The following is a 24057-nucleotide window of genomic DNA, read 5'->3' as shown; positions in this document are numbered from 1 at the left end:
GAATGTTTAAATGGTTTATTAATCATTTACTTACACTTCCTAAATGAACTACTGACAACTCGTAAACAACTGGTTTGTAAATAATGTAATACTTAATTTAGAAATGATAAATTGATAATTAATAAAGTATGAAAATACAATTATTAAACACATTATAGATATGCTTATAAATCAAGAATAAAGCAATTATAGCTGTATTTATAAACGACTTACTAATGTCTATTAATGCTTTATAAGTGATTAATTAACTGTTAACTAATGCTTAACTAATGCTTCATAGTGTGCAGTTATTATAAAGTGTTACCATTCTCTCATACTTCTTCCATCACTCACACACATTTGATCGAATTATAGCTAAACTAATCTAATTATGCTTATAATCGATTTACTGTCTATGTAAAAGGTTTACAAATTAACAACTTCTCATTTGACACCTCTTTTTCCATTTCAGATATACATTCTGTTTCGGCTTCAGAATGTAAATATTCTTTGTTTTGTGTATTCCACTTATTTGTATACTCCATTTACAGGAGAAGTGATTAGCACGTAAGACCCAGTTTCTGTTTCTCTCGCTTAGATTATTATTTGCTGCCATAGGAAGGATTAATTCATTTACTGTTTATTTGTATTTTATATGTATTCTAATTTATATATTGTCTTTGCTTTCATCTTATTCTGTCAAGGTTCACACTACCAAAACTTCATAACTAATATCATAAAAAGATCAACAGTACTTCTGACACACTCAAACTCTTCAAAAAGTTTAATTCTCTCTTCTGCCCCCATACATCACCACCCACTATTTTATTTATATTTTATTCTCTCATACTTCTTCCATCACTCACACACATCATTAACACATCTATCCTCTCAGGTATTTTCCCCATTACCTTCAAGCAGGCCCTGGTAACCCCACTGCTTAAAAAAATATACATTAAACACTTAACTTATAGAAAGTTACAGACCTTTCTCTCTCATTGAGCGAGTTGTTTTCAACCAGGTATCATCTTTCCTTTCACAGAACAACCAGCTGGATTATAATCAGGCTTTAAAAGTGGCCACTCAACCGATACTGGCTTGCTGTTGGTTACGAAGGCTCTGCAGATTGCAAGAGCAGCTGGGGCCAGCTGGGACTGTGTCTTAAGAACTAGTTTGACTAACTAGCAGTTAACCAAGGGGTAATCAGTCTTTCTTTTTTCAAATTCAAATTAGACCAATCTTTTATGTAACTGACTTTAGTTATGGCCAGTCTTGAAGAAAAAAAAAGATTATCTTGTAAGACTAGTCAGTTTATGCAGCCACTAATTCCAAATCATTAGTTCTCATTCTACTAGATCTACAGTATCTGCAGCTTTGGACATTGTTAATTATCGGATCCTTCTGTCCATCCTCTCATCACTGGGCATCACTGGAACTCCACTTTCCTGGTTTGAATATATACCAGTGAGCAAACCAAAAACAACAGTGGCAAGGAATAACTTATGCAACTTATCTTGATGTGCTTCTCTCTGATTAAGTTATCTCTTCATGTTCTAAGTCAACAAACCATAAGTTAACCCCCAACAACATTCTGATTTTAAAGGTAGTTTTTGAAACATGAGAAGTTAAGCATGATAAAATATAAAAAAAAATGCATGTAGTTTCTTTCTTTTCTATAATATTCAGATCTTGTGCTAATGATGCTGTTGATAATTCAGGATATATAATTCCGAGCACAGTCCATTAGTTATCCTGAATGGTTGAAAGGCTCTCTGAACTTTTGCACACTGACTTGGTTTCAAAGATAAGAGTTGTAAATTGGGAAAGGGCATGTTCTTTGAAAATAACTATGATTAGGACATGACTCACATGTCACCACAGAGAATGGTATTTAGTAGTAGCTAACTATTTGGGTGTGATTTGAATCAGGGTTTCTGCTCCAATAATTCTGCTATGATAATTTAAAAAAAAAAATCATAAAATTTATATTCCCAGTCCTGGATGCTGAATGATTAGTCGATACAATATTCTTGCCATGCTAAATTACAATATATAGTAAAAGCTATGAGGGATATGACCTGATCATCTTAAATCTACAGTAAATCAATTAGAGGCTGTATAGAAGATAACTATTTACCATTTTCATGAAAGCTTATTTCCTTTAAAGCCCTTTAGTCCTTGTATTGCTAATGATTTAGTCTTACATTTAAATTACATTGAAAGATTATTCATATATTATCCATAAACAAAACTTTTCAAAAATAAACAAAACATCAGTCATAAACAAAACATCATGGCCCCCAGCAACAACCTGTGGCCTATGCAAAATTTTCAAATGAAAGAACAGAAAATCAATCAAGGTTTAAAAGCTGTGGTTGATTGACTGACGCAATCAGTGAGTTCCATCAGTTCTATTGCTGACGGGCAAGTCTTGGGTGGTGTTTATGAAACAGCCTTTGCCTTTGGCCTGCCACACTGGCTGTTGGAACTTTGGACCTGTTGCAACCCTTGATTAACAGTGGACTGAATAGATCAGAGTATAAAAGATGCATGCCAGAGGATCACCGTCAGTCTCCATTTGGAGGAAGACTCGCTTTAGTTTCAGGACTTCTGAGCTTCTTCTGACCCAGAATGGGGAGTATGAAGCTCTACCTATTGCTGCTGCTTGGCACCTATGCCATAGCCCGTGAGTATAAAGTTCCTTTGCATTCTGGTGCATTAATGATACAGTGTACATGCACTGAAATTCTTTTTTTTTTAATTTTACTTCATCCTATGTATCCTATATCCTGTTTTTAGCATTTTTTATACTTTCAAGGCTATTAATTTTATTAATGATGTTTAAATGGTTAAATTCATCTTAATTTTTTTTTTTTTTTTTTAATTCTTTAAAAATTTCTAAATACATTATCTTTTAATGTTTAATGTAATTACATAATGACTTTCTCACCAGAGCAAGAAATTGAGTCCAGTTCTCATCCAGGATGTCACTGTAAGTATTTTTCTTTCTTTATTTCTAATCCTTTGATAAAATTTTATTTGAATTTGTATTTGAGTTGTTTATGACTCACATGTGTTAATGTTCCCTATAATTTATCCAGACCTTGTACCTATTGTTGTCACTTACTTTGAACCCTCAATAAATGAGATCACCATTGTAACCTGGCCTACCATGTACTCTTTATCAACAACAGACAGTTCTTTAGTCAGGATGTCAGAGTCCATATTTCTTATTGCTCATCTTGATTAGATAAAACAATACAATGTATTGCAATATAATAAGTAATATTTTAAATAATGATCTGATAAACTGCTAATATATATATATATATATATATATATATATATATATATATATATATATATAGACAATATCTGAATTAGTAAAGGTTGAAATTAACAATAACTAAGCCTAGAACATGCTGTAGAATTATTGTTCATTCTTAGTTCATGTTAACTAATGTAGTTAACTAATGTTTACAAACCTTATTGTAAAATGTTACCAAAATATGATTGTTTATCAGTGTGTGATTATTGTTTCAAATATATAATTTTTTGAACTGTCCTTGTATTTACTTTATTTACAGTATCTAAAAGATTTAAGATCTACAAAAAATATACATATCGGTATGAAGCAGAAATCCAAAACAGGGTGACTGGGACCTCTCCCCTCATGAACGGCCCCAAATTGTCCTGCAAGGTACATCGAAGTTTGAGAAATCATATCTAACTATACAGTTTCTCAGTATGTCTTTCTGGGTTTTTTTTTTTCATTCCTTAAAGTTATTAACACCCTTCCATTCATAGGTCGAAATTGATGTGCCTGTGGCATGCAGCTTTGAGCTCCAGACAAGTGAGTGCTCCCTAACTGAGGTGGTTGGAACAGATGCAAATGGGGCGCCCATCTATTCACCTGCTGCTGAAGCCCAAGCCTTCCAATCTGCCATGGAAAAGTATGTTTAAGAGAAACTGACTCAAATATTAAAGTTCAGAAATATTCAAAATAAGCACAGCCAGTTTAGCTAAATTATACAAACAGCCTATGGAAAACAAAACAAAACAAAAAATCCTCCAAAACTATACATTGAAAGACTGGTTTAAACTGCCCAGACAAACAGTAACATTTTAAATATTTTAAAGTTGCCTTTGGACCCAACAACAATTGAAGTTTGTGTTTGTTGAGGCATTGTGAACTAGGCTTTGGTCTCCAGTTTATAATAAATTGATTTTAAAATTTACCAGAAACTCAACAAGTAATTCAACAGCCATTAATTCTCTTTGAACAGGAATGTACTGAAGTTTGTAGTTGAGGGTGAAACTGGTGTGACACTCTATCCTGAGGGTGATGAAACCAACATTTTGAACTTCAAGAGGGGTATCATCTCTGCTCTGATTGTGCCTGTCATGGAGAAGGAGGAGAGCAAAGACATGGTACATAAACATGTTTACTTCTTCCTTAAGGTCCTTATCTGTAAAGGTATTAATTGCTTTTATTATATGTTGAACTTGTTAGATTAATTTAATTTAAGAAGTGTTGTTATGGACACCCACTTAACAGCTAAGCAGAGAAGCACTGCATTTCCTTATTTGGAATAATAAATTCCAATGAACAAAGTACTTGACCTAAGTACGTAGGTGCTAGGAGATAATTTGATCATATCCATTACATTATCTCTACATCATCAATATCTTTATGACAGGTTTAAAACAATTATATTAGTAATCTCAGGATTTGGTGAAAAGTATTGAGGCTAGCTTTTGCATATTTGCTTATTACAATTATTATTATAATTTTATATAAAACAAAGGCAGTAATTAAACAATATCCTTTCTCTAACAGAGCCCACAATCTCCACTACACCATTACTGTATTTAATCTTAGAGTAGTTTGACTTTACTTATTAGTAGTAATAAAATTAAATGAAAATTGTAATTAAAATATTAGTTTTACATAACCTTTGGCCATATGGCACAGTAAATTAATCAAAATAATATGAGGAGGGAAATAATAATTACTTATAACAGTGGAATATCACTTGAGTACATTGTCTGTATATATGTGAGTGAATCCTGTCATAACAAAATTGCAAACAGTGAATGAAGTGGGGATCTGTAAAAGTTTGTTGTAAGCTTATGCACAAACATTTATTCGCACTGATTTAGATTTCCTTACTTCATCTAGGTTACTGTCCATGGAATCTGTGCCACTGATGTCAAGGTCAATACCAAGGAAGATATGAGCACTGATGTCACCATCACTAGGGACCTGTCAGGATGTGATACTTTCAAAACCCAAAGAAGCCACACCAGCCCTATTGCCATCATCACTGGTTTGGTGAGACAATCAGGTTTTTTATAATACCCTCTGCCTAAAAAGATAATGTACTTAAATTTATATTTGTTTGTCAACAGCAATACCCTCTGTCCAAGCTGATTGGCAGTACCCAGACCTGCAACTATAAGTTTGACAACCAGAAGAAGCACATGACCTCTGCTACGTGCACAGAGAAGCACATATTCCTTCCCTTCTCTTACCAGTGAGTGACACTGAAATCATATCACTAGCTACATTTCCTAATGCAATGTGCATGCATAAGTGGAACATCATATTCTGATTCATTCAAATGTATTTCATTTCCTTTGCAGGAATAAGTATGGTATCTCTTCTCTTGTGAAACAAATCCTAACTCTTCAGGAAACCAGCAAGATCAATGACAGAGTTTTCGATTACCGTGAGTATTCCTAGTTTCACTGTATATCTGAAAATATATCTTGGATTCTAACTATGTAGCCTTTCACTCACGTATCATTCTGCTCTCTACAATACAGGATCTGCTTACCCCAAGGACTTGGCTCTAGAAGCAATAGAGGATAAAGCCCCAATCCAGACCTCTGAGGCTCTGCTCTTCATCTTCAGGGAGCTGAAATCCATGAATGAAAAACCAGATCGCCAGCTGAGGGCCAGCAAGTTCCAGAGTTTGGTGTCTGAACTCCGTGGACTTGAGCATGAGGTTTTGCAGCAGACCATTACTCAGATGGTAGAGGAGGACAAACTCTTGACCTGGCAGGCTTTGACTCAGTGTGGCACCCCAGAGTGTGGTAGTGCCATGTTCAGTATCCTGAAGACCTTTGACACTGATGCCATCGAAGTAGATGCTGCTGTCTATGCTCTAGGAATGATGCACAGCCCTACTGGCCTCTTGGTGAAAGACATATTGGAGATTGCCCACACCAAGCAGAGCAAGCCAATAATGTATGCTCTCAGCAATGCTGTAAGGCGGTAAGTAAACTCTTTTTCCTTTTCTAGACAATTTACATTATTATCAAATCTTTCACTTCCCTGCTTAAAAGACCAGCACAGAACATGAATTTCCAACATAAAGCATGATTTTCCATGCTTGTCCAGGCTTGTTCATTCTAATTAAATGTTGCCAGCATCACCATGATGTCAGCTGCAAAACATAGTTGGTGAAAATTGTTACCTGTATGGTCTTTCTAGTGAAGCAGTAGTGAAGTAGTCTAGTGAAGTAATCATGCACTATAAGCTACTTAATTAAGCTGGATGGGAACATCTGTACACCAGAATCTAAAATACAACATATGCTGGTGACCAGCTATACTGCTTCTTTCAACAATCCAAAATGTTTCTGTCAGGATGTGTCCACTGTAACTGACAATGTATAATACATCCCTTCAGGCACTTCCAAACTGAGGGCCAGCTCACTTCTGAGATTCTTGAGGTGTATAACTTCATTACCTCCATCCTTGGTGCTGACTGTGCTGGCGAGAAAGATCTGACCTACTTGACCTTAAGGGTGTGTGTTTGAACATCTATATTCCTGGACATTTTCACTCTGGGAAAACAAATTATCTTATTTTATTATAACCTGCTCTCTTTAGGTGATTGGAAACATGGGCGAGGCTATGGAAGCAGCTGATCCCAACATTAAGACCACTCTGCTTAAGTGCATGAGACAGCCTGCCACCACCCTATCCGTCCAGATGTCTGCCATCCAGGCTTTTAGACGTATGTCTGTGACTCCTGAGGTAAGTATTGCTGGATTTGTTCAACTATTTATATTTCTTAAGAACCAATTGTGTGGAACTAACATACTAAGACTAACCAACTTCACACTTCAATCTTTTTTATGCTCAGGTCCGTTCCAACATTCAGAGAGTGGCCCTTTATGCCAAAGGTGCTGTTCAGAAGAGACTTGCTGCATATCTTCTCTTGATGAAAAAGCCAGAGTCAAGCGACCTGGAGGTTGTGAAGAAGATCCTTACCCAGGACCAGAATGTGCAAGTCAAGTCCTTTGTGGCTTCTCATGTCTACAACATTATTCATTCCAGGGATCCTGAAATTCAAGAGTATGTTACTCAGTTTGTTAGCTTTATTTAGACTGCATTCAAAACATAACATCTGCTGTCTACCATTTCAATTTGCCCTTTATCCTTTTCTTAACACAATCCTTTTTCCTTCCCAGGTTGGGCAAAAGGATAGTTGAGGTCATGCAGGATGATGAGGTGCTTACCCACTCAAACTACACTCTGCTTTCCCGTAACTATAAGATGGACATATTTATGCCAGGAAAGGATGTCATGGGCTCCAGCACGCAGGGAAGCATCATCTTTGATCCCAGCAGCCAGCTGCCCAGAGAGGTTATGCTTGAGACAACCCTAAAAGCCTTCAGTTACAACCTTGAATTTATGGAGGTAGGAATCTTCTTGCGTTATGTACTTGTAATTAGTTAATTGTGAAACTCTATTGTTATATGTTTTACTAATAAGTATTAGTAATTGTTTGTACCTATTTTTGATTTGTTGTTGTTGTTGTTGTTTTTGTACTTGTTGCATATGGATGGGTAACACTTTAGAATCTCATGCTATGAAGCATTAGTTAAGCATTAGTAAATAGTCAATTCATCATTTATAAAACAATAATAGACATTAGTAAGCCGTTTATAAATACAGATATAAATGCTTTGTTCTTGATTTCTAATCATATCTATAATGAGTTTAATAATTGTATTTTCATACTTTATTAATGATCAATATATAATTTCTAAATTATGTATTACATTATTCACAAACCAGTTATTTAGGAGTTGTCAGTGGTTCATAAGGTCATTTAGGAAGTGTAAGTAAATGATTAATAAAATATTTAAATGTACATTTATGCATCTTATTATTTAGACATATAGTATTAGTTACTTAGTGTGTTATTAAATTCTTTATTAAAACATATTCCCAGTGTCAAAACTACCTCAGTACTAACTTTAAAACATTAAAGAACAGCAGTGCAGAAGATCACTGAACCTTTAAATCTCATTTATAAAAGCTTTACAAAGCATAAACAGTCCTCACTTTAGATGAGCTCACAAAAATAGTTAACTGACTGCTTCTAAATGTTTTATAATTATCTGAATTAATCATGAATTACAGTAGGAATGTGTTAATAAAACATTTACTAACACACTAAGTAACTATTACTATGTGTCTAAATAATAAGATGTATAAATGAATGTTTAAATAATTTATTAATCATTTACTTACACTTCCTAAATGAACTACTGACAACTCGTAAACAACTGGTTTGTAAATAATGTAATACTTAATTTAGAAATGATAAATTGATAATTAATAAAGTATGAAAATACAATTATTAAACACATTATAGATATGTTTATAAATCAAGAATAAAGCAATTATAGCTGTATTTATAAACGACTTACTAATGTCTATTAATGCTTTATAAGTGATTAATTAACTATTAACTAATGCTTAACTAATGCTTCATAGTGTGCAGTTATTATAAAGTGTTACCTGGATGTAAATTTTAGAATTTAAAATTATTATTATTTTTTGGTCACCAAGTTTGGCATGGATGGCAAAGGATTTGAGCCAACTGTTGAGACTCTCTTTGGAAGCAATGGCTTCTTCCCTGATACAATTTCCAAGGCAATGTACTGGGTTGGGGACAAAATGCCAAACAAAATCAATGAGGTTCTGCAAGAATGGGTTGACCCTCTGAGAACAGAAAAAACTAAGAGACAGGTACTAATATCCATTGCTTATTCCAATCCTAACAATGTGATTATTTACGTGATTGAGTTTTTGCTGCATGTGTCAAAGGCTAGATAATATCAGGACCTTCTCTTTGACAGGTTTCTGAGAACATTATAAGGGAGATGGTGCGCAATTTTAACAAGCTTGCAAAGGACCTGTACAACCAGGACTCCCCAGAGGCCATGGCTTACTTAAGGATCATGGGGAATGAATTGGGATACATCAAGAGTACCAATGAACTGTCAGCTATTGTTGATAGGATGGCCACATATATTCAGGCCCTCAAGTACTCACCTGCTTGGGTATGTATATACAATATGTTGCATTTTACATACATATCATATGTCTGTATTAGTTCATATAGTGGACAACATATTGTCAAGATTTGCTTTGTGAAACTTTAAGAATGGTTGCTTTTCAGGTGCTACAAACGCAACAAAAGGTGGTACAAAATCATACATATTATTCTTGTTTCAATAGATTACAAAGGTATTAATGTCTGGAGATCAAAGCATCTTTGCTCACTACATCTTTATGGATAATGAGTTCTTCCTTCCAACTGCCTCTGGATTCCCCCTGAAGTTTGCTCTGTCTGGGACTTTTGCACCTGGTGTTGAGGGTGGTCTGCGCATGGAGCCTGGCAGGGTAATAAATATTACCCCTGATTACTATTTGTTCAATAGCTATATGGTTAATTAGGGGTGTGACGAGATCTCGTGTCACGCGATCTTGCGATACTAAAATGTGACGAGATTTCTCGTCAAGTAGTCTCATGATGTTGCCTTGACAGAGTGGTTAGGATGATTAGGAAAGAATATACCACCGCTACCTTTACATTACGCCTCCACTGTCGTTTTGCTTTGTATTTAAATAAAAAAACATTTAATTCAGTTGGATAACGGTTGCCAACGCTCCATATTTACAGAGTACGCGCAATCGCGAAAGTGAAAGTATACGCAAGCGCACATTCAAACGCGATTTCAATACCCCGCATTTTGAAAGCGGCTCACTGATGCATGCAAATATCTCTTAATATGAAAGTTATTTTAGGCTGGGCAGTGTAGTTGTAACCATCTCTTAGGTCTGTATCAACGAAAAATTTGGTCTTATTTGCATTTTGAATATTGAGAGAGTGCGATTATGGTTGCACTTATTGTAAAGTGTTACCATAAAAATTAATAACAGTTTTCTCTTAATCTTATTAAGTACAAACAGTAAGGTTTCATTTGTTAACATTAGTTAATGCACTGTCATGAAATGCACACCAGAAACTGCACACCAGAAACTATCATGAACTAACAACAAATGACTATTTTTTATTAACTAACATAAACAAAGATTAATAAATACTGTAGCAAATATATTGCTCATTGTTAGTTGATGTTGGTTAATACATTAATGTTAATAAATGAGACTTTATTGTAAAGTGTTACCATTTTTACTTATACTGTTTTTATTTCTATGTTGTAGAACAGGGCCGTGCACAGACATTTTGGGGGGCAGGGACTCAAGTGAAAAAAGGGCACTTCTCATAATTATTTATTTAAAAAAATAATTAACCCTTAAATATATTAAGACAACTCTGACTTCCCTTACACTCACGCAATTGTTTTATACTCCACAGATTTCTACAAAATAATCAGTTCACACAGAGACCTTGATCTTCTTTAGTATTCACTAGGTTTATCACAAGAGAAGGCAACAGCAACTTTCAAGTAGCTATATATTTAGAATAAATTACTGCACCGTGGAGAGCGACATAGTTTCACTAATAATTTGTTTATTTTGCACAAATCAATAAATTGTTTTAATTCTTTTGGTTATTGGAATACTTCTTTCATGTAGTGGACAATTTTAAGATTTTGGTCTATTTTTGCTTTAATGTCTTCTTTTACTCTAATGGAAAGAACTTAACCCTAACCCTACACATTTAGATGGTGTTTGTTTTAAGCTTACTACCATCTGTCTGTTTGCATCTGTAGATTTATTTTAAATTAACCAAAGCAAGCTAATCTGCATATTTAAACACATCAAGAGTTTTTCCCCTGAAATGTTATAATTACATTATATATTATAACAAATGCTTGCAGAGGGCGCCAAAAGCGTGCTGATTTTTGTTGTTACATAGCACAGCACGATCAAATCCATGATTAAACCCAACCACCATAATTAAAAATATATTATTAGTTAAATTATAATAATCGGCCATTATATTAATAATTTTTTTTTTGATAGAAATGCTTTGGTCATCAAACAAAACTTTCAGGTTTGTGAGCATAGCCTAGTCTACCTGAAAGAAATGCATGGGATGGATCCATCTGGGGCTTTTATGTTTTTCGCCTCTCATCACCAGACAGCAGTTGTATTTTCCCAGGAATAGTTGTCACAAGTTTTCAGCCAGCAGCAAACATGAGGTGGGGCGGGGCGTGCGCACATGCGGGAATGATTGGCGTGTCACGGAGGGAGGGCTGCTGAACTCGACAAAGCCGACATGATATAGTATTTTTTAATTTGTTTTATTCAGTAAATATATTTGTTTGACAGGGAAGCTGTGCGCAAACAGGAATATATATTCATTTATTTAAAAAAAAAAACACCCCAGAAAAAAGGGCACTTTCTCTCGAGGAAGAAAAAGGGCAGGTGCTCAAGCCCCTTTTTTGTCTATGTGTGCACGTGCCTGTTGTAGAAGCTCATAAATCATGTACAGTAAGGCCTGAAGAGACTGAAATCATACAGAAGAGAAGCCAGTCAGTTGAGTTAGTGGCAAAACCTTTTACAGTATTTGAGTATTGTTGTCTTTTACTGCATATGATAATTCATACTCAGAAAGTAAAACTGAAATGACATTCATTACAAGATGATTAGTTAAAACATTTCAAATGCACCTGCAGAATATTTTTTCTAGTCATGTATTTCGCCATTGAGGATTTCTTAAAAAAAGTGTGTAAAATTTTGTCTCGTCTCGTTCTCGTGAACTCGAGTCTCATCTTGTCTCGTGAGCTACCTGTCTCGTCACACCCCTATGGTTAATGTATAAAAAATGCTACAAATTATGCTTCATCTTATTACTGTCTGTTTATTAGCATTACAAATGTTTCCCTTTTCTTTTCACAGCATGAACTGTCCTTTTCACCTTCCATGGCAGTAGAATTTGTCACCCGTATGGGAGTCCATATCCCCAAGTTTGTTGTCTCTGCTGTGGAAATGCACACTAATATGTTCCATGAAAGCTCTTTTAATGCCAAAATCACTAAAGGCGATGGTCAAATAAAGCTGTCTATCCCGGCACCTAAGGGTACTACCGAAATCTTCAGAGTCAGGTAGCTTTTATAATGCTTTATTTTAAATGTATACTCTTTATACAAATAAAGAAAATATACAGAAAAAAATAGCATCAGCTTTCAACAAATCTGGTAGAGTCAGCTGTTTTACAAAGACATAATAGGAAACCTCTTGTCATTTTTTCACAAATAGCAACAAGCTGGTGATGGTGTCCAAAACCACGGTCACACTTGTTCCTGACACAGGCGACAGGACTGCCAGAGTGCACTGCAGCCCCCTTATCTCTGGGATCAATTACTGCACCACCATACTTAACTCTAGAGCTGAAAGAAATTCTCCATACTTTCCTCTCAATGGAGAGTCCAAGTAAGAATCAAACTTTTCCCATGCAAATAACATACTTAATAATTCATCTACTTCCTTTTTCAACTCCCGTTATACTAAAATTATTACTTTCCCACAGTTTTGTTTTGGGTATCCAGCCCACCGGTGACATCACTGAGTACACTGCAACTATTGCCTACGAACTCTTGAATGAGGGCAAGGAAGGCCGCCAGAAAGTTGATTCTCTGAAAATGATTTTGAAAGCAGAAGGCATGTATAATTAACCACAGTGAATTTTAAATTTTAAATTCACTAGATTAAATAAACCACATCTCTAAACTGTTCAAATGTGGAGATTTTTAATGGGTTTTAGGTTAATTAATTTTTCTTTTCTAATCATAAGGTGATAAGCACACAGAGGCATCTGCTACTATTAAGTACAACAGGAACAAGAATATTCTCACCACCAGCATTGCGATTCCAGACTATGATATTGAGGCTGGAATCAAAGTTGGTGTCACTGACAGCATTGCCAAGGGAAAGAAGATCACCATTGATATCTCCAACAAAAATATTCACCAGTTTTCTCTCATTGGTCGTGCAAAGTAAGTATAGATACAGATAACTTTTTGTCGATGGACAACCAAAATTCTTATTAAAGAAGATCCTTTATTATTCTTATTATCAAAATATATTTATTTCTTATTTATTTCTGCTAATAACAGGCTTGAGACCATGAAAGATGGTTTGCTGGAAGCTCAGTTGATTGTGCCTTCACTTAACACTGAGGGTACTCTTACTGCCACTCTGAACTGTGTTGAAGATTTGACCTTGGAACTCAAGAGTAACATCAAGCTCCCAGAGACCAACTCTGTGCAGAGGATTACCTTCCAATATGGTATTGGATCCTTTTCTTATCACTGTTTTTGCAAACCCTTAATTATTCATTTAAAATCTTTATTGTATTAAATTAATCAATCATCAATGAGTAAATATTTTTCTTGCTTATATAACAGCTAAAGATGAGATGAAGATGGAGATGAAGTCTGACATAGAGTCTGAGATACAGAAGCTGATGCCTAATGCAACACCTCTTCAGAGTCACCTGGATCAGGTCTTTGATGACATCATGGAACATAAAATTGTCAAGACTGACATGAAGCTCCGTCACATTTATGCAAAACTCTGGGAGGTATGATTGATATGAAATTTCAATTTGAAACAGTATTCAATACATACATAAAACATTTTATGATTTTCATACCAGTGTGTTCATTAATTTTATAGGCTTACCACATTTGGATGGATAAGATTGCTTCTGATGTGCCCTACCTTCAGACACTAAGAGAGAACATTCCTGAGTTGGTTATTCCATCTATGCCTGAGAGGGTGTTCATGAACACGTAAGATTAATGCTAGCTAGTTTTTTTTTTTTTTTATCTAAACAATCCAACTACAAAGGTGCATGTCCACTCACTTCCAAATAATTTTTATTCTCTTTACAGTGAGAGCATGTTCAAATACAAGTTCAACAAAGATCGTATCACTTTCACCATTCCTTTGCCTCTTGGTGGAAAGACATCTGAGGACCTGAAAATCCCTCCCACCATGGCCACCCCTGACCTAACTATGCCTCAAATTGGTCTAATGCTGCCCTCTAAACAGTTCAGTCTACCCGCCTTCTCCATCCCCTCCAGCTATGATCTCTCAATACCTCTTCTAGGAATGGTAGAGGTATCTGCAAAAGTGAGCACTAACTTTTATGATATAGAGGCGGTTTTCTCTGGTGGCAACAACACTGTCAATGAGTCCAGCTACATTGCAGGCTACAAAGTTGTTGCTAACAGCCCTTTGGAACTTCTTGCCTTTACTGTGGAAGGTAAACACATGCATACATTCAGTATACATGATACATGATTTTAGTTTTAGTTTACATGATTTTTTAGATTTTATATTTTTTCTGTAATTTCTGTAATTTCCACATCTGTTACATACAGGAACTGCACAAACTGCTCGCATCTCAGAGGACACTGTGAAGTTCGACATAATTTCTTACCTGAAGCATAAGCTTTTAGATGCAAATTTCAGCCTAATGGAAACAGCCCAAATCACAGATGCAGTGAAAACAACAGGAAAGTACAAGATTGAAGCCTTCAGCCCTCTGGGTATGCAGATGTCCATGATGTACACAACCCAGGCTTTAGTCTCTTCTGAAATCACAGGTGATGGAAGTTTAGATGGATCACTAAAAGTAGGATCAATGTCAGCTAGCACCACTGCTACCCAAACCTTTATACTTCAACCCAAAACCAGAGAGGCAAAAGCTGAATCCACTTTCAGAGTCAGATGTCCCATTCTCCAAATTGTAAACAAGATGAAAGCTGCAGCGGCCAATGGAGAACTTTCATTTGAGTCAAACACTGACATAGTGAATGACCCAGTCCAGCACACCACCAAGTTCAACATTGAACTGAAAGAAGCTCAGTTAACCATTAAGTCTGATTCTGTCACCAAAGCTAATAAGCGAAAGCTTCAAAACCAGGTAGACTTCACTGCAACAATGAAGGAAGTCACTCTCAGGATTGAGTCTCAGGCTGATGAAGACACAAACCGAGGTTTCTCCCAGCTTGCCGGATCGCTGAACACCCAGGGACTGGAGCTCAATACTGAGACCACTATCAGCTTCACTGCCAACCATGCCTCCAACAAGGGCACCCTGTCATTCACCAAAGATGGCCTGACCACTAGCTGTACCACCACTGCTCAGGCCAGCTCACTGACCTTTGAAAACATTTTCCATGGTGGCATTACAACCACTGGTGCTACAATGTCTGTCTCTACCAAGGGAACAGTCCACGAGAACAGTGCTGAACTCAAAGTTGAGGGAAGACTTGCAAGTTCAGAGGTATACCTAAAAAGTATGTATGAGGGTGACATTTTCAACGTTATCACTAGAAACAGGATACATTTCAAATTGAATGAAGATGGCCTGAACCTCTCTAACAACTTGATTGCATCACATCAGGAGATGAAAATAGAAAACACAGACTCTCTGATACTTAACCTCAAATCTCTGGTCATCAGCTCTAAGTCTGACAACTTTCTGAATGAGAACAACTTCTACAAGCACAACATTGCAGTGGACTTACATGATTTTATAGCATCTTTAAATGTCAAAAATGAACTTAAAGTCATTGGTGTCAACTTTAACAGTGATGCCCAGATGATGGCAGAGCCCTACAAAATGGAAGTTACTGGAAATCTGAAAGGGGCATTTGGTGAAGAGGAACTGAGACATACATATGAGATTACCTATGTTGACCAGACAGCCACTGCAAAGTGCAGCACCAATGGAAAACTCTTGGGCACTCAAATGACTCAGAACTCTGCGTTTGAGATTGTTGGATTTTCCACAAAGTTCAACAATGAGGTGCGCTTCATCTCTCCCTCTCTCCGACTGGAGAGCAACATCCTCACTAAAGCAGAACCTTTTAGTATGAATGTTGTGAGCTCCTTCAGCTCTGATGGAGTGCTCAACCTGTATGGAAAACACAGTGGCCAGGTGAAAAGCATGCTGCTCATTCAAGCTGAATCTAAGTCTTACTCACACAAGCATGAATGCAAGGCCTCAACCTCTCACCAGTTGAACAATGGAAACTCGATTGAAACTAACTTAGAGCATAAAATAACCAGCGCTATAACCCCTCAGCAGCAAAATTTTAACATGAATATGAAATCTACACTGAATGACCATGCCTTTGACCACTCCCTGGAAATCTTCAACACTCCAAAGAACATAGGTATTGCACTGAAAGGCACCTTGTCCACCAACCTCTTGAACAAAGTAAATGATAATCAGGAATTTGCCATCACAAGTGCTCTGCAATATGAGAAGAACAGTGATTTTATTTACCTGCCTTTCATTGAGAAGCTGCCTGTTCTCATAAGGGAGGTTAAAAGTTCAATGCTCACCATGAAAGATCGTAGCATTGAACTGCTTCATGGCATTGATGATAAATATGATATTACAGCCACTCTTAACACCAAAGGAACTGAACTTTCACAGGTAATTGAAAATTTTGATGTAGATATGTTCTTGGATGATGTGAGACTTTTCGCCTCCTACATGACAGCTGTAGTAACGGAAATGGGCAAAAATCTGCAATCTGTAAGGAACTTGATCGACAGTTTGGACCAAAGAACTGGCATTATCATCAAGATAAATGAAATCTTCAGCAAAATTGACAAGTTTTTGGCAGAATATGAGATTGAGGCAATGGTTGAGAAAATCATTGATGATGCTGTGGATTTAATGAAACAATACGAGCTAAGGGAAACAATGCAATCAGCTGCAAATTACCTAAACTCTCTTGACATAAAACCAGTATTTGAAAGAATCTTCAGACACATTAATGAGCTGACAAAACAACTAAATACCAAAGTAAATACCAAAATCAATGAAATGATTGCTTATGATTTTCACACTTTGGCTGCTGAAGTAAAGCAGATAGCCACTGACCTAATTAGAGTCCCCTGCTTTGGAATGCTGCACGGTGAGATTGAGATAAAATCCTCCGAGCACACTCTGAAGGCCAATGCTGAACTCAAGAACTCAACAGACAAGATCACTGCTAACCTGAATTCTCAGTTTCAGACTCCCATTGATCTCCTGGCCTATACTTTTGATGCCACTGCTCACCTTAACATCCCTAAAATAAAAGAGCTGTCCCTGACTGAGACAGTGAAAGCCAATCACATGGCTTTCTCTCTTGATCACCATGGAATAATGTCCATCAATGGTGTTTTTGCCCAGGTATCTTCCAAGACCACAGCTAAGGCAACCACAGAACCATACACTGCTGACTTAGTGAACAATGCATTTCTGAGCACAGAGAATGGCTTCTCATGTACTTTGGAGACCTCTTACAACCACGGTGTAAACATGCCAGTGGCCAACATCTTCAGTGAAGCTACAATGACCCAAAAAGCTGCTGCTCAGCTGGAATCTGGCATATTCACTCTCACCCTTGGAAATGATGCCAAAGGAAAATACACTATCCTTGATTATTCTGATGAAGGAACTCATAAGAGTAACTTGGAGACTGTGATGAATGTGGAGTCCATAAAACTCATCTTTGATGGTTATACTGAGAGTAGTCTTCTCAAGATGAAGCAGAAAGTGGATGCGGAGTCCAGTGGTTTGACTCAGATTAAGTTTAATGTGCATTCAGAGACAGAAACTCCCTTCATCAAGAGAAGCATTGCAGCAGTGAAAGGGCAGATTTGTTTGAAGCAACTAATTTTTGAGCTGAGTGGGTTTCATGATGCTGAACTGATTGGCAAGGTTGAAGGCACCATTACCAATTCAATTAACTTCAAGGCTGTGCCTTTTGAAATTATCTTTGACACCAAGAACAAGAAAAACACAAAGCTGATGCTTCCCTTTAAGTTGTCCAGTAAAGTTGATTTGCAAAACGATATGACATTAACTCTGAGTCCCTCTGGGCAACAGGCCAGCTGGACCGTTCTTGCTAGGTTCAATCAATATAAATACTCTCATTATATGAGTATGGCTAATGGCGAGAAGGAAATTCAGATCTCTGCATCAGTCAATGGTGAGGCTGACTTTAATGTGCTGACCTTGCCAATTAACATTCCTAAATTGACTATCCCATTCATCAACAAGGAAACACCGTATGTAGAGAAATTTTCTTTATGGGAGGACACAGGCCTTAAAACAATCTTGATCACACCTCAGCAGACTTTTGATATGGATGCAAAGCTTAAGTATGTGAAGAACAATGAGATGTTCAACATTCAGCCAGTCCTCAATTCTGTTATTGGGAAAATTAAAATACCCATTTTTGCAACTGCCAAAATCTCATCTGATATATACGAATGTCCTTATTTGGCCAAGATCCCTCTTCCCAGTATAAAGAAATCAATTATGATCCCTGTCATGGGAGACCTGACCTATGACTTTTCTGTGAAAACTGCTATGATCACCATGAATACCAAGGCTAAGATCCTTAATCAGGATGAACTTGCTGCCCAGTTTGAAACTCAGGCTACGTCTGAGTTTGGTGTTTTTAATGGCAAAACCAGTGGCTCTGCCACCTTTAACATGAAGTCAGGGATGAAATTGTTTACCAATCTGATTGTGGAGCATACATATTTTGAGAACAACTATAATGGACTTCTTGAAGCCAACACAGGAGTCTCAAAGGCTGTTATTTCAAATACTGCCAAAGTAAATCTGCCAGATGTGAAATTTATGCTTTACCACAAATTCACTGGAAATTCAGAAGAAGGTTTTACTGTCTCTGTATCTTCCCCATCTGCTGGACTCCTTGGTCTTCAGCTACAGAGCAAGAACTTATCCCACCATACAGGAAGACTTTTTGGTGCAAACCCAGTAAGAATTTGTTTATCATTTTAGAATATTATAATTACATACATTACAAAATACATTTAGTGTATCTTACGTATCAATCAATTGTTGATACCTTAATAATACTTTGTAACGTTCTATTACAAGTTGACATGATTATAATATTTTCTGTTTCTTTATTACAGTCTGAGGATAATGTGGACATTCTGAAGGTTGACTTTGTGATAAAGAAGTCTAACAGACTGAGCTTCCAGACACAGTGGAACCAGGAGCTCCCTAGTCAGATTCTTTTGTGGCTGAAGGAGAAAGTTGCTTCATTAAAGGATTTGAAAGACACAATAACATATTACATTACTGCAGTTTACAATGGCATCAGCAAGAAGTATGAGAAGCTAGAGAGTACCATTGATCACATCAAGGATCAAGGTAAAGTCATGTACAAGAGAGCAGCTGAAAAGATTGCTGCTGCTGACCTCGCAGGAATCAGCAGTAAGATTTCAGACAACATTGTAATGATCCTAAGAGCATACCAGAAGAATATTCAAGCCCTGCTGGAAGCAGCCATTTCATTTATGAGGGACACCCAGTTCCAGCTTCCTGGACACTTTGAGAAACTCTCTGGACTTGAGGTCTACAATAAAATCAGTGTCTTCATTTTTGATGTCATTGAGGAGGCCATCACAAGGGTGCCAGAGATCTTTACCTCATATACTAAAGCTGTCATTGAACATATTAGAGAAGTAGAAGTCACAATTCCTGGGTCTACCCATATTATCACTGGAAGAGATATGTTGGATGACTTCCATGTTGCATTTCAGAAGATCCAAAGCCAAATGATCACCATTGTGAAGGGTCTAAGAGATGTTAGCTTTGAAACCATTGTGCAGAAGCTGTCTGAAATCCTGAAATTAAGTGTGGAGAAAGCAGAGGAGCTCCTTAACACGATCAAATTTCAAAACCTCGACAAGCTTTCATCCTGGATCTCTAAAGTCTTTTCTGATGCTGTCAATTCCAGTATCCTTAATGAAATAAATAAGCAAGCTGAGAAGTCCAGGACAATTATTAAAGACTACTATAAAACTGTCAAAGCCAAGGCCCAGGACATTTTTGCTGAGATGACCATTGAGCAACTGATTGAAGACATCCAAGCTTGGGTTGAATCTATAATAAACCGGCTGGAAGTTCTCATGAACCAAATTACTGAGACCCTCAAAGATGCCATCAAGAACATCCAGTTTTATGTCAGAGTAAGTGACACAGCGATGGACATTGACATTCCTCTTCCATTCATATGGGATTTCTTCAGTAGAATGATTTCTTATCCTTGTATCAAGACACTAATTAGCTAAACTCTTAAACAAGAGAAATGATCAAGATTGCTTCATTAAAAGTGTTATGCCCTCAAAATATTTACCCTATGTTGCTTTGGTTCTCTCTTTTTGTTTTGTAAATGATTAATTTAGAATAGTGTTCTTTAAAGTAAATAGCGGAATGTTATAATCTCTCTTATTTTATTTAATAAGCAATGATGGTAAAGTATCAATAAAAAACATTTGTACTGCATAAGGTGTTCTGTGTTGTATATAATCAACTACTGATGTCCACTTATACTTTAACACACTTGCATTGCATTTTCTTATATACAGTTATTGTTTTCTTTATTCATTCTTTTGTACTATGTACATCTTCATTTTCTGTATTTCATAGGTTGACCATAAACTCACCACTGTGTGCCACTAAATACAGCAGGGGAAAACACAGACAAGATTTAAGATACACTTCATTTAAATGTAGGAGACAGGGTAACACTGATCAGAAATTCCTCAGATTCTAGTCTGATAGTAAACTGATACACTGAATAATAATAAAGAAAGAAATATTAGAAATATTAAAAATCGAAATGTAAGAAAACGTCTCAGGTTACGCATATAACCATGGTTCCCTGAGAACAGGGAACGAGACTCTGCGTTCAATCGCACTGGGGAACCGTCACTCGTGACAGGTGTTCGAAATGCCAAGAATCACAACACTCCAATCCTATTGGCCGGCGACAGCCTATGATGTCATACGGAGTGAACCGTGATGTATAAAGGGAGCGCCTGAGGAAGCAGTCAACACCTTTTCGTCTTTGAGGGACTGTTCAGCAGGCATCCCGAAGCATGGCAGGGCAACGCAGAGTCTCGTTCCCTGTTCTCAGGGAACCATGGTTACATGCATAACCTGAGACGTTCCCTTTCGAAAGGGAATTTCAACTCTGTGTTCAATCGCATTGGGGAATGATATACCCACGCCGCCATGCTAGAGGAGAGTACAGGCCCAAAATGTCTGGACAAACGTCCGGCAGTTCCAGGGAAAAACCTGGAGCAACTCTCCAAGGCTGTTAGTGACAGCATTCCCTATGGCCAACAGCCCAAGCTGAACCTAAAAGAGGCCTTCTGTGAAAGGCCTGCCAAGGCTGCTTAAGGCATCTGGGACCAACAACCCGTGGAAAGTGGTCCCTTAAAGGGAATGTGGCTAGGAGACCAAAAGGAATCCCGGCCAGTCACTAGAGGGGATAAAATCACCCCCAACGCCAACAAGGAGGCCGTACTAATCTAGCGAAAGACAAACATAGTCTAGGCCAACCCTGTCTGACATACAGAATCTCCAAGGCGCAAACTCCAAAAGAGGAGAGCAGATAAGAGCGCCTGTGAAAAGGCAACTCGAACCCACGCGCAGAGATGGGCATCCTGGAGAGCGGAACTCAGCTGAGCGCTATAAACCCTCGTATTGAGGGGAGTATAAACCACTCATCCTAGGATCAGCTTCTGATTAAAGCACTGAGGAGGCTGAGCGCTGAGGAGGCTGTGCGCTAGAAAAACCCTGGTACAGGGGAGCACAAACCAGTCTGGGGCTAGTCTGAACGGGAGACTTCATAGAAGTCTACAACCAATGACCAGCTTAGGGAGCTAAGCACAATTACACAGTCAACCCGAAGGGAAGTACAAAGCTCAATCTAACAGACAGACCATACCGTAGGCACGAAGTCATGGAGGCCGACCAGAAGGGGTCTACAACATAATGTAATGACTGAGGCAAATCAGACACAATTATTGGTTAGTTAACCAATAGTTTTAAGCTCACTCTGGAGTCTGTCCCCATCCCCCGGGAAGTTTTCAGTTACAAGTTTATTGCGCTGAGGAATGTGGTTGCCGCATGGAGAACAGAGTAGAGACACAGAAAATCTGCATCTTCCCTGCATTTTCCATACAGAACACAGAGTCTATGGCATTAATGTATAGACAGACTGTGCTATAAATGAATCCTTCTCAGGAAATGGTATCCATTATTACTGATGTTGTATTGTACTCATTGTATTTACATGTTTGATGATTGTTAAATGTTATGACCTGCACGGTAACTTCAATCATGCCATGTTTAGTGTCTATACGTTCGTAGCGGGAAGATTTAAATGCTTGTGTATGCGGTACATCCATACCTGTGCAACACATCAGTATTAAAAGAATATTTAATAGTTCTGATTCAAGAACTCAGCTTGTTAATCTTTCTGGGTCGTAAAAGCCCTGACAGGAGGGGTGTTGCCACCCAGAATTACAACATCTTCATTGGTCCGGTCAACAACTGAGAGGTGTGACTTTGACCAGAGGTTAAAAACCAGCGAACAGTGCCACTCCTTCTTTTTCTCCTTGCTTCTGAACGACCGAATCGATCTCCTTGCGGCCGGCCTAGGCCAGGCCTGCAAGGCCTGTAGGCCTCGGCCTACAAACGAGCCATGTGCTCCTCATCCCACATGGAAAAGACTGGCAATAACTTCGGACTGAATCACCCAAGATCTCTCCTCAGATGGCAGAGCCGATGCTCCTCAGCCTAAGGGCATCTTGCAAGTATCGTGCATTTTAACACTAAACAGCGAGTTAGTATTAATTTGTAAGACTTACCTTGCTATTGCTGAAGAAACTGATGATTCCTTTCCAGATTGCCTTTGACATTTCATGTAGCTCTAGTAACAGCATCTCTTCCGGTTCAACTCTATCATTACTCATTCTGACTTGCGTGCGTGTGTGTGTGTGTGACCCTTTATGTATGTTATGTTATGTGTTTGTTAGTTTAGTTATGTGTTTGTGAGTTAGTTAATAAAGATTGTGCACAATACACGTTTGGTTCTGACTCCGTCTGCTAATGAATTGCCTCTTAAGTGATAGATCCGGACTACGTGCTCTGAGTAGTACAGTACAATAAGAAATATTATTTTTCCATAACTTGGAAATTGACATTTCTTAGAATTAATAAACAATCAACACTGAGCGTTCACTGGACGAACAGGTTAACTGATTGTAATGTTAATTTTATATGTAGCTACGTCCAGTTAATCTGATTAACGGATTTGCATATTCATAATTAATCATAATTAATAATCATAATGAGTTATGAATAATTATTAATATTTCCCCTTTGAGTTAATTTTCGCTACAATAACTAAAGTTCTTATAAATGAACTAATATCACAACAAGAACCCAATCCATATGGTGGTATTCAGGATGGCCCAAAAGGCCATTCGACTGAAAACATAGCATGCTGAGCGCATGACCAACCAAGTAATTAGGTAGCTGTGAGTGCCTGCGAAACAGCCCGTCCAACACAATCCAACGAGCAGTGTACTTGGTAAAAGCACCTTTCTACTCTTTAAGCAAGAGGAGTACAGCATACGCCATCACGTGCTAAAGAAGGCCCCATGGGCCTATAACCTCAGCAGACATGTGGCATCAGCTCGTGGTAGTGTTATCAAGGTTCAGGCGAAACAGACCAACTACAAAGGAGGTAATCAGTCAGCCCGAGCCCTGGCCAGCCAGCGACACAAATCCCTTTACTGTTTCAGTAAAATAGTCCTCAAGAAAAAACCTCAAGAAAGGTAAATGCCAGCATGCTCCCAAAGGAGGCCCTTAAGGCCTACCCGTCGCATGCGGTGTCAGCTAGCAGCCACTAAAGTTCTAGGAGCAAAATAGAACCAAGTAAC

The 24057-nt window shown here is 37.6% G+C and overlaps 1 protein-coding gene across 1 annotated transcript; it reads left to right on the top strand.

Moving 5' to 3' along the window:
• The first annotated feature begins 2476 nt into the window (after positions 1–2476).
• LOC125279723 (apolipoprotein B-100-like) lies at positions 2477–20605 on the top strand. The gene is made up of 26 exons (XM_048209708.1): positions 2477–2665; positions 2933–2971; positions 3567–3679; positions 3787–3932; positions 4266–4410; positions 5162–5314; positions 5392–5516; positions 5626–5711; positions 5809–6259; positions 6677–6794; positions 6880–7026; positions 7136–7347; positions 7464–7692; positions 8854–9033; positions 9144–9347; positions 9526–9690; positions 12160–12365; positions 12520–12693; positions 12791–12921; positions 13055–13256; positions 13377–13549; positions 13668–13843; positions 13939–14054; positions 14157–14530; positions 14649–19066; positions 19228–20605. Exons 1-26 carry the CDS (start codon positions 2611–2613, stop codon positions 20389–20391), a joined length of 9702 nt encoding a protein of 3233 aa, XP_048065665.1. The 5' UTR covers positions 2477–2610; the 3' UTR covers positions 20392–20605.
• The last annotated feature ends 3452 nt before the right edge of the window (positions 20606–24057 follow it).

Source organism: Megalobrama amblycephala, linkage group LG1, assembly GCF_018812025.1.
Source record: "Megalobrama amblycephala isolate DHTTF-2021 linkage group LG1, ASM1881202v1, whole genome shotgun sequence".
Taxonomy (NCBI): Eukaryota; Metazoa; Chordata; class Actinopteri; order Cypriniformes; family Xenocyprididae; genus Megalobrama; species Megalobrama amblycephala.
This window is presented reverse-complemented; position numbering and strand designations above follow the sequence as displayed.